This window comes from Falco biarmicus, chromosome 6 (genome assembly GCF_023638135.1).
Source record: "Falco biarmicus isolate bFalBia1 chromosome 6, bFalBia1.pri, whole genome shotgun sequence".
Lineage (NCBI taxonomy): Eukaryota > Metazoa > Chordata > Aves > Falconiformes > Falconidae > Falco > Falco biarmicus.
This window is the reverse complement of record NC_079293.1, coordinates 7462856-7475184: the sequence shown is the minus strand read 5'-3', so window position 1 is coordinate 7475184 and position 12329 is coordinate 7462856. Positions and strand designations below refer to the sequence as shown.

At 39.1% G+C, this 12329-nt stretch overlaps 1 protein-coding gene across 5 annotated transcripts in view; it reads right to left on the bottom strand.

Annotated features, from left to right (window-relative positions):
* The window catches only part of UBE3D (ubiquitin protein ligase E3D), an 84551-nt gene that overhangs the window by 48631 nt on the left and 23591 nt on the right, over positions 1 to 12329 (bottom strand). For all 5 annotated transcript variants that reach the window (XR_008822567.1, XM_056343560.1, XM_056343559.1 and 2 more), the window contains exon 8: positions 10692 to 10861. Coding sequence is in view for 4 of the 5 variants with exons in the window: in XM_056343560.1 (XP_056199535.1) it covers positions 10692 to 10861 (170 nt within the window). In the remaining variant the exon portion in view is untranslated. The remainder of the gene's footprint in view (positions 1 to 10691; positions 10862 to 12329) is intronic.

The window sequence follows — 12329 nt, the reverse complement described above, 5'->3', positions numbered from 1 at the left end:
AAACTACCTTATTTTACTACATCCCACAGCCCACTTTGAAACCTCACAGTAGACTCATTGCCAATCTGGAAAGATCAACTTTCCACTAGCCCCTTTTCCCTGTCCTCAGCCAGTATGTGTCCTCACATGTCTGTCAGGTTTCCTCTGTGCATGGAAATATTCCTCCACAAATCACCACTCCATCCTTCACAAAACTGTCCCTAGTTTTAACACCTCCTCTCCTCAGAACTAATTCCCAAGTTTTCCCTTTCAAGTGCTCTGAAGCTTCCCCCTTCTGTCACGGCAGAGATTTAACGGTGTCTGTACAACCCACGCTTACATCGATGGAGCCCTCCACAGCACTTGTGCAGCTCCTGCAGTCCTGCTGCTGACACAAAGCAGAGCTGGAGGAATCACACACGCCATCAGCCACCCTTCCGAGACAGCACTGTGGGGGCTGCACTGCGCACACACGTGTACCTTGATACAGTCAGATCAGTGAATCCAGGTTATTTTCGCTCTTTAATTTAGTTTTATGAGCTTTCATAAAATTTATGGATCAAGAAGCACGGAAACCTAGTCTCAGCTTAGCAGCACGAGGAACAGGAAGTGGAGACATACAGCCTGGGAGCTCAGTCCTGGACATGAGCAAGAGCAACAGAAGAAAACAGGAAGAGAGAGGGGATCTAGACTGAAGATTAAATCTAGATTTAGCCAAGTTAAGTCAATGCTGATGCAGGAGCTGATGTTACAGACAGACTAAAACCCAGCTTTGATGAAAGGAAGTAAAGTAAGCATGGAAAGACTGAGACACAGACACGAGCTCAATGAGAAGAGAAGCCTTTGAGTAGATGACCTTGTTCAAAGCCAAGGTACAGCAGCTGAAAGTAAGACAGCTGCAGATAAAGTACTATAAATCCTCTGCAAATAAAGTTAATTAGAACGGACTTTAGATGTAGGAGAACGACCACAAGTAAAGAAATAATGCCATAATCGGTAATTACTAAACTCTTGAATAGCAGCTCAATCAAGACCGTGGTACCAGTGCAGCTCTCCATGTACATGCAATCTGGTCACTGAAGAGCTTCCAGACAGCAAAAGGAATATGTTGAAGGTGAACTTCAAAGTCTTTTGGCAGGTCCATGACAGAGTTGGAAAACTGAACTACAAGGCATCTCCCATCCAGAAAGCTCATCTCCCTGAAAAAACAGCAACTGTGTCGAAGCATTCCTTTTTGCAATTCTGTTACACTTGATCTTAAAAGCAATTCTGTTTCTTGACAACATTATTCCTACTAGAAGGCTCTGCAGGAACCTCACTGCTCTGATATTAGAAAGCTTCAAATCTCCAGTCTAAACTTTTTCATAATCAACTATATCTGTACGTTCTCTCCAATTTCTACTGAAGGCAATCAGTGAACATTACCGTTATCTGGTATGCACTACTACCCTATGTTCTTGAAGCAATCTGCTGACTTATACTTTCATCAGACCTAACTGGTGACACAAGAAACTCATCTGGACAACTGTGTTAAATTCACCGGTCCTATGTGTAAAGGAGAGCAGCAGAGATGCCAAAAATGTCTGCAGAATTGCTATGTTGGGGGGCAAAAAACAGCTTCTCAGTAATCAATTTCTTCATGCACTAGCCAGTGAGTTTCATCAGTTTCAGAAAAACAAAATATAGTTTTCAATAACATCTCTCAGCTCAGCTCAGAGTTTGTATTTCTTAATCATCATGACATGCTTGAAAAATTAGAGACCTTTATAATATTAATGACAAGCAGCCACTTCTGTTTGAAATATGACAGCTGAAGAGCAGTTTGCAACACTAATATGCAAACAGCTGAAAACAGAAAGTAGAGACTATCAACGGATAGATTTTTTAGGTACAACTACAACCAGTAACCCTTACATTTGTTAAGAATATTGGATTCAAAATGCATGAAATCATTAAATATCTGATGGCTCTTCTTAGAGTCCCTTTAAGTCCCTCTTTCAGAAGATGATTCTTTACATTACCAGCATTAATTCCAGCTAGTCAAAACTATGCTGGATTCTCTCCCCAACCCCCCTGCCCCACTTAAAAGCTACTCCCCAGCTTCTAGAGGAGGAAGTTTAAAATCTGGGGGGAAAAAAGTGTAAAAAACACTTAGAATGCTTCAGCAGTGTTTTCCGTAGGCCACACAATTATTTCCATCACAAGACACCAACTTCAGACAAAAATGAATGAACACATGACATCGCTCAGCTACATTGCTTTGTGAAAGACACACAATAGTCGGGAAGCCAGTCAACAAGGAAAAAGAAATACACATGAAAGTGCAAATACCTCAACAATATTCAATAGTTCCATATTAAAATAAAACAGTTTTGGAGGGTTCAGAAAAATCATTGTCTACAGGGGAACAAAAACTGTGATTAGTTTAAAACACAACTTCTAACCAGTTCTGCTACTGATACTATGCAGCTGCTCGGTACCAGCTGAAAAGCCCCAGCTGCAGCACTGGAGACACGGACATCCTGACACACACGCCTGCAGTCATTTCCTTGAAGAGCCATCTTCAATGAGACATGGTAAAATTTTGCTTTCTCCAGGAAAGCCAGCGAAATCAGGGCCCACAGAAGCACTCGAGTTACTCCTGCACTCCTGCCTCCAGGCCTATGGAGAGCTCTGTAATATCAGAATCCAGTCAGTGTCACTGTGAAGTAAGGAAAAATTTGAAGGCTTAACAGGTATTATGGTAATGCATACACTCTGGGAAGAACACAAACCAAATTTAATAACTCTTTTAACCACACACAGAAGGAAAATGGGCATGGTCAATCAAATAGCTCACTTCTGAGTAGATCTAATAGTCCTGCCTTCAGTAACTATTTGACTGAAATTCTAAAATTCTGCAAAAATTTATATTCCTGGAACACCACCTTCCACCTTTGCCGTCAGATCTCCTCTTCTTCCTCAAACACTCATATTCACACAGGTACCACTTGTTACACCTATTAGTTGTACAAGTTACTTCATCTATAGCTTAAGGCTAGTACGCAGAGGAGCCAGCATGAGGACTGCCTGTTCTGTTTTGATGCTTAACAGCATTCAAAATAAGCAACCAACAACAATATCCTATTGTTGTCACACACAAATGGAAATATCCTGAACAACTTCACAAATTAGCCTTCCTTGGTCTCAAGTCATACACTCCCAATCTTCTTTAGCCTTACTGATTTAAAAAGTATTGCAAGTTAAATTAGCAGCCTAAATAATTTTGTTAATCTAAGTACTGTTAGTTTACACAGCCTGTCATGGAGAAACACAATAGAAACAACAAATGCTAAGTAATTTAAAACAGACCAAGATCCTAGAATTTAGTACATCAAGTTTTGAGGTTTAAATAGTTCTTGTCAGCATTCTGTCCAGCAGGCTTTTATAAGTTTTATTTTTTCACTCTTGGCTCGTTATCGGATTCCTGCCCACTCAAATGGATCCCGCATTTAAAAGACATTACAGGAGTTGAGTACTTACAGTCCCCGAGTGAACCTAACAGTCTCTCTAAGTCTGTGAGAAATGAAGTGTAAGCCTTTAAGTGAAAAGCTGCTATAGCTTGACATACTATTATGAATTTATCCCCAGCGGATCACTATTGCATTTAGGCTATCTGGCTTTCAAAACAGCAGTTTTACAAGGAAAGCAAAATGGGTATTTTAAATAGATATATATGTGTTATAGTAAGACCTGAACAGATGTGACATTGCTGACCCTCCAGCAAACCAGCCAGTAACTAACACCTAAATGTAATCAACAAGAATGCTGCATGCTGTAATCCCAATGCGAAGTTTAGGATCCCCATGTTCATCTTCCAGTAGGAAATCAGAATTGTTTACTAAAGCCCCAATCCCAAATCTGGAGGCAACTCACTGAAACTAGCAGGAGATCAGTTTAGAAGAGGTCAAAAGAGTACTACGCAGCAGTAGTGAACTTCTGGAACTTGCTGTTACAAGAGATTGTGGAGGCAGACACCACCAGTAAGATCAAAAAAAAAAAAATATTACTCAAATTGCTGGTCAGAAGACACACGAACAGATAGTAAACAGGCACAGCTGTACCCTCCAATATCGTTAATACACCTAATTGAGCTGAGCAGTACAAAGAAGTGCTGGAGCTCACATACATGCTCTGTTCTAAAGAACACATCTGGATGTCAGAGGGAGGATACTGGGCTAGACTGTACACTGCTATGGCCCAGAACGGCGTTTCTTACATTATTATCATCCTATAAAAGGTGAATTAACTACCTGGCAATGCAGCTCTTTTACACTACACTTTTAAAATTAGTTTCAGATAGTCTACCTGCTTTTACTTCACAATTTTTTCCCATTCAGCTTGACATTGCTTTCATTTCCAATCCTGAGATTCCCAAAAGAGCTTAGCTAGAGCAATATGCACCACAGAGACACGAGAACTATCAAAATGGTGCTTACCTGAATTAAAGTGTTCTATAAATAAATACAAAGAATAATATGGAAAAAAATATACAAGCCTGAATTATTTTTTTCATTCTACCATATTACAGAATTGCAAATCCTAATTCAAAAGCGTATTAAATGTGACAGAACTTAATAGCATACTTATCTATTTTTTCTAAAAAATTAGAACATAAGAAGTAGCTAAGCAATACCACTTACAGTCATTTTCTTATTTTTACATTGCCAATTAGTATGTACAAAGCATTTAACACTTCTAATGCAGAGTACAACAGCAGTACCCTGCAAGAGGAGTAGTGACACACATCAGCATCTTTCACGCAATGTAAGAAGAAAGGCAGGCTATTCATCAGATTATTATCAAATGGCTAAGCGATTTGGGATTGCAAAATCCCTTTTTAAAAAAAACAGTCAGAATCCTACCTCTTCCAACTTCAACGTGGTGTCAACTCTTTTAACTTGCTTCCATGAAAGAATTCAAGAAAGGAAGAGAAAAAAAAAATCTGGAACAAAACGATCTTTCACGATCAATTTATAATCATACCCACTCATTTAATCATTCCAGAAGTTTATTATACTACAGAAATCACCTTAAAGAAAGCACAGAACAGTGAAACATTGGTCACTCCTCAGTCAGTCAACTCTTGGTCTGTGCACTCCCATGTGTTTTCTACAGGCAAGAGTTACTGAAACACTATGAAAAGGCATTCTATTTCAGACGTACAAAAAATCAGTGAAACAGGACACAGTTTGGTGCTTTGATGAGATGTGAATTACTCTAGAGTTACATACAGAATAAAAGCCATTCTTGGGACAAATAAACAACATTCTGGAAAATATCAGTAACAGCTTCATAAACAGCTCGCTATACACTGACTGTAATAAATTCACTGGGACTCAAAACCTCCCGGTTTTCAGCCACAAACTGAATTTGCTAGCTTATTCTGTCCCTCTAAAGCTAATAAAACAAACAATTTCTGCATCATTTTTCAACTCTCAAATGATAAGCAGCAGATTCTTACATAGGAGAAGGCTCCTGCAAAACCTGTAAACCATTCAGAGAGACTCTAGATGCATATGAGAAATAAAAAGCTACCAATGACTTTTTGACAAAGCTTTGCCTAGCACACACATAAAGGGAAAAGTGTAATCTCCTTTAACTGTACCTTCACATATATTTTCTGAGATCAAGTTATGGTTGAATTGCCATGTAACTGTATTTTCAATTTTCTTCATACATTTTTATGACAATCTCACTTCAGCAGTATTTACCATTATCAGTCCCAGCAGTCAGGGTTGTTTGCGTAAGGTGTTATTTGCCAAGAACCTGATAACTTGAAAGGAAGACCTCTTCTGTCTGCACAGCAGATTCAGAGGTGGAGAAAAGTGGAGGGAATCAACTTAATCACATACACATCTTCCATAAATATCTAAGTAAGAACGGAGCAGAAAATGCATGGGCCATCCTTCTGTAATGGGACTCAACGACACCCATAACATACTTTTTTCATAGGTGACAAAAAGAAATGACAGCATATATTTTCAACTAATTTGTTGTAGAACGATTGCTCACAAACCTCCCGCAAGGGTTGGAAGCCTAACTGCAGACAACCCCATCCAGAACTCGTGCTATCACACACCTAAGTGTTTCCAGCCCTCTTTAACAGCTGAAGGAGTAAGATACAAATCAACACAAAACTTAAAGGCTACCTTCAGGAAGATCAGAGGAATAGGGCTCTGCAAGGAGAAATGCCAAAAGCTACACTATAAATAGCATGTCTGGATATACCTAGCCATGTCTTAACTTCACAATAACTTAAAAGCTACTGAATGTTCTTAAGCAATGCAGTCTAACATACAGAGAATACCCAGCACGCAACTGTTACTAATTCATTGCCAAAACAAAGGTATATGGAGAGAGGCTCCTCATGACATGTTCTTAGTTAGGTCCTACTCCACATCTCAGTTGCTCTCCCAGATACTGGAACAAAAGAGATGCTTCTTTCATTTACAGACAACACGAAGCTGGGAAGGGCCATCAGAACACCACATGTTGGAAATCACAATGGCCACAGCCAACAGAGAAGGTTCTGAACAAAATTAGGATGTAATTTGACAAAGGCCAACTGCACAAAACCAGAGGAAGGCTGCTTATTAGACTGCAATCTACCGGAAAGGATCTGCTGGTCAACACGGATCAGCAAATGGAACATGAATCGGCGTGTTGTCAATAAAACAGTAGATGCCATGCAAGGGGTAATCACCTTCTCAGAAACGTTCAGCCTAACTCAGAACACATTTTTGTTACAGCAGGATCGGCCACCTCCAAACAGCTATAGCTCCAAACAGGTTAATTATCACTGCAGCTGGTAACACTCAGCAGCCAGTAACGAACCGTGAACATTTATCCTACTCAAATGTTTGTTTCCTTTGCATTGTTAACATTTAGAGTAATCCTGAATGTAAGGTATGGTGAAGGACAGGCCAGTGATTTACTGGAGGAGAGTTTCGCTGCTCGCTGAAGCATGGTGGTGTTCACAGAACATAATTCCTAGTTTAAGGGGAAAAAACACTTCCGTATCTGAGCAACAGAAATAAGCATTATTTTAATTATGAAGAATTGCAAAACTGTGCCCTGAATAAAGATGGAATAAAATGAGTTTTGGAGTGAGACTGTACATTTCTCCTGACATCCTAGAAGTCTGGAAAAGAAAGATCACATATAAAAGCTACTACGGGCCCTCCAAGAGAAATACTCAACTGCATCCAAAGGAATCTAGACCGAAGGGTTACTTCAAACAGCGGGTGCCTGAATGTGAATTTAGGCAATCCCAGCTAGGCTCTCTCTAGCAGAGGCAGCTTGCCAGGGGAGAGTTTCACAAAGCCCAAGACCTTAACTGGTACGATGGAACCATGTATTTATCTGACAGTAAGTAGACTTATGCTTGTGTAAGTAAACTAAGTACAGATTTTCTTTCATTTCTTCACCCCCGTTTTACAAATGTGTGATTATGTTATTATGTTTAGATATTACAAATAAACACTTTTATTTCTAGATTACCTTAATCTGTCTTAACCTATGGCCCAGCTACTAAGCACAGACTCCAGTGTCCAAAGGTAAGAAAGGCGCTTCCCTCCCATCACACAGATCAGATTCTGCCACTTCAGGAATCAGACAGGACCTGAGTGTACCCAGTGACTCGCAACAATTGAAAAGGCTCTCTGACATGTAACAGGGTATTAGAGTGCACGCTTATCCCTTGCAACCGTTGGGGTCTAGGTCACAAGCAGACCTGTTGACTGCTTCCTGCACACGAGGTATCCTTGCTTACTCCCCACTTGCAGGGAGAAGACCATGGGCTCTCAAACCTTTGCATTATTTCAAAGGCAGGTGTGTGTGCAGAAACAAGCAAGGTAAGTATTATAATTATTGTTGAAATGTGGGCATCTAAAGCATTTGGAACTTGTGCTACTCAAGAAGTCAGACACGTCGTTCAGAATCCTTGAAATAATATTTGAGATCTAAACTCAAACACATTGCATTAAACAAGCTACGCTGGTTTTGATATTTTTGGTTCTGCTGTGTTTACATTCCTGTAATACAGAAAGACTTCAGACTTACTGCACAGATCCAAGCAGTACTTCAACCCAGCTAAGAGATGAGTTAGTGAAAACATACTGAAGTGCTAATGTCCTTTTTACTGTTCTTTACTAGAAATATATAAATGGGAAAACAATTCTAAACCAATAGTTACTTCAGTTTCTGAACCTTAAAAAGAACCCTCTGTTCTTTCTCTTCCATTGTTGCATTTGTCCAGGGACTGCACAGGGAAGATGTCAATTACTGTCAGAGGAGAATTAAAACCTTCTGCTCACTGCAAAATCCTAAAGATAAATAGAAAGTAATCTTCACAAACAAGTGATTCGTAACAAGTCTGTCTGGGGAACTGGAAAGAACTGACTATAATCTCAGTAAAATTCCGCCGCTGAGAACTCTATTCAAGAAAAGCATTTATGAATGCTAGGTAAGTGACTAAGTAGATATGACTTCTAGCTAAATAACACGTCAAATATATAACTCATAACTCAATGTGTGTTAATGTAATTACATGTTCTCAGTGATAAAGAACTGAAACTTGAAAGACAAAACTGTAAGTTACACTTCTGTAAGAGTTCCCTTACCACTTCTGTAAGTGCTAAGGGAAGTATTCATTTTAGAACAGGTAGTGATTCTTGCAATATCTCCCACTCTAAGAATAAGTTTAAATGATAGTGTTTTAAGATGTGTTTTGGATCACTAAATAACATTTAGATCACAAAGGTTTCCCAATGCCAGCTTCTGAAGCTACTATATTAGTAAAGGTAATTGTCCTCTTCCATGAATAATGTTAATTATGCATTATGACCTTTTCTCTGACTACTAGAATTTTGCATTCTCTCATGTCAAGAGTTAATTTCAGTTATTCAGTATTGGATCTGTTTGAAAAATGAAAGGATACACTTGGCAACATTCAGGATAAACGCTATGATGAATCACATGTTCTTGTAAGGTGTGTTTTTCTCCTACAAAAATATTTAAATTCATACGTACATGGTTGCTTGTCTGAGACAACATTTTTGCTGTACTTTTATGAGGTCTTGGGCTATAAATTAGCTGCATACGAACTGAATCTGGAGGGAATGTCTTCTAAATTTTAAATACATCCGTACATAGTTAGATCTGTCATCTAGTTTCCAAGTGTTTAAAGGAAAAACAACAAAACCAAACAACTGTTTAAGTGTGACCTGTACAAAACCAATGCTTTCTTTTCTATCACTGCAGAAACAAAAGCAGAAAATTATGCTAAAATCAGATTCCATCACCTGCAAACATTGGACCCACTGCTTAATCAATATTCTCTTATCTTTGTTCTCCAGCAGATGAAGGCTTTAACATGTTAGGCAGTGTATGCTTTTCATAATGTAGACTGCAAAGCTTGCTGAAATCAAATGCTTCCTTTATGAGAGCTCCAGTTGACTTGGGCACATCCAAGAAAAACATTTATATGGCATTATATTCAACCACCTTCCTTGCCTCTTCTCTCTTCCCTTCTCTCAAGGCCCTGTTTCTTTTTGAACTAATGCCACCACTGGGCTGAAAGCAAGTTAAAGCTAAACACAGAAAGGCTAGATAACTCAATGAACTTGCTGAATCATATCAAAAAAGGACTTTCCTTTTGAGGATATGCTACATGCTGAGAGTAAGCTATACTGATACAACATTACTTATGTTATTCTGCTAGGCTACATGCACAAGTATATTTTAACAGAGACATTGTTAGATGCATTGTCCATGTATACAAAGATGATTATTATGCTAATTTACTGAGACCCACCAGACAACACCTGTAGTGCTGAAGATAACTTGGCTTAAACAGACAAATTCCAGTCCTGTGAACAGCTCTTTCTCTTGCAAAACAAAGCATAATTTTAAGGCAAAAAAGGTCAAGACTGAAGCTGGAACAGGGAGGTAGGATTTGCTGAACTATTAACTAGCCACCTCTACCCTCTTGGCTTCAGCTGTACCAGAGGTCCAAATTCTTTACTGTGCGAGTGCAGAGAGGGTTATTCCCATAAATAACTTGACAGATGAGATCAGATTTTCACACAAAACCCAGAAATTGAAGGCGAAGAGGAAGATCTAGTTAAACTTGCACAACATTCAGGAATCAGCCCATGCTCCTTACCTCCCCTCAATTTTTCCTCCTCCCTGAATTATATCACCTGGAGCTACAGCTGCAGGGTGGCATGGTCTGAGACTATATGGGCAGAACTCACCCATTGTCCATGGGATTCCTAGCACCACCATCCTTCCAGCTTCTGCCAAGAGCTGGAAAAATGGCCAAGCTCTGAAAGTTAACACAGGGGCGGGGGGGGAATGCACAAACGCAAAAGCAATTACTCTCCTGTGTAATGGAGACAACTTCCATTTGTATTACATACCTAAGTTATCTACAAGTGCCCCTAGAAACAACGTAACTCTTTAGTGCAAAAACTTAACAACTAGATTTTCTCCAAATACCAAATATGATTCCACTATTCCTCTGGTGCAGAGAGAGGGAGGGAGGGAGAGAGAGAGAAATTGTATGCCATTTGAACAGACTGTCCAAAGAACCTCAAAAAAATATTGCTGGTCTGAAATGCAATACAAATCAAAGATCAGAACCTGAGGTCAGAAAAGGCTGTACTTACTCCTTATTCCTGCTTTTAATGCATGGCTGGTAAAGGACTTTGACAGCATTCCAGGTCCCCACTGGTCCAGAGCTAGGCATGAAAATATCTCCAAACAGTGTAAAAACACTGTGGGAAGAGGAACTTCCTGAAGACTCCACTAGCAATGTGTCAGAATTTAAAAGCCACATCTAGAAATGAAGAAATAATTTATTTTACTGTAGTTTACATCAATTTCAATTTGTTCCTTTACTCTGATCCTAAATCAACTGATACTAAAGCCGTATTCTCACAAAGTTTCTAATAAAGTGTTAAAAAACATAAGTTCATGGTTGATTATTCACACAGTCTGCAGTTTCTAGTAGAGAAAACAGGTTAATACAATAAACTGATGTCTGATTTATCACAGTCACTCACTCTTAAGAACATTATTTCTGTGAAGCTGCCTCTTTTTGTGGCTGCAGCACATACCCTTTGCTAGTAACAAAAGAAACAGTCCCATGTTGTCTGTTTCACTACCAAATGGATTATTTCTCTAATTTCATAGGTTTTTAAGAATCAGTCGAGCATATAATGTTGAAAAACTGAGGGGTAAAGACAGGGAACTGAAAGATTGCCCACTGGAAGTGCCAGAAATTAAAGTTTTTTAGAAAAAGCATGACAGTTATGACTGGATAGAGCTAAGACATGCAAGGAAAAAGACAGCAATTAATGTGGTCTAAAAGGAAGACTGGGATTTAGAAACAGTTGTAACAGACCTTTACTTGGAAAATAAATCTTTATCAAACTTGCTAATGGGACTGGCGCTCTTCAGCACTACATGTTCACAGGAATTCACAGGATATTTACTGGAGAGAGTTTTGAGAAAACTGAACTTTTTGCATCACATTATGGATCTAATTAAATCTTTGTGATTGTGCATCAGTATTCCAACTTGGATTCGGGGCTTTCATGCTAAGCACTGCACGAAAAAGTCAGGCTTTTCTTCTAATCACAGCCTGCAGAATGAAGTGATCCAAGTTACCAATGGAAATCAATTTTTACAAGTCCTGAGCCCATATGAAATGTTTATATATGAAAAATTTAACAGAGAAAACAGGATTTATGCAGTGCTGCTCACTAGAGTAATCTTCTGCTTCTCATGACCTAATCAGCTTCAAGTAAAACGTGATGTTAGGTAGCAGACATACGATGATATCCCCTGTAGGGGGAGAAAACCATTGTTAACAGGACACACAGTATATGTCATAATTGAATGTGACAGTCACAATTTATCAGAGCCCAAGGCTCAGAACATTACAATGGAAGCTTCATAAAAGAGGAATGAGATATATTGATAAAGATGTCTTGGGAGGAGATGGGAGGAGGAGAATCACTTTAGCATATGCACATAAATGATGACAAGCAACTGCACTTGGCTTAGGAAGTGGCTGTTCATCAGTTTCGCTCTGGTAACTCACTGTACACACCCATAGCCGAAACTGCAAAATATATCTCATTAGTCAGGACCACTGCACACGATGCTTTAAGCCAAGTGTTGAAGAGATGTTGAAGAAAATGGGGAAAAAAGAGAAGTGTCTTGTACATACAGGCCACTGCCAACACGCTTAGCTTTAACTAAACAGAGTTCCATCCTTTTGAAATTATTAACACTTCCCT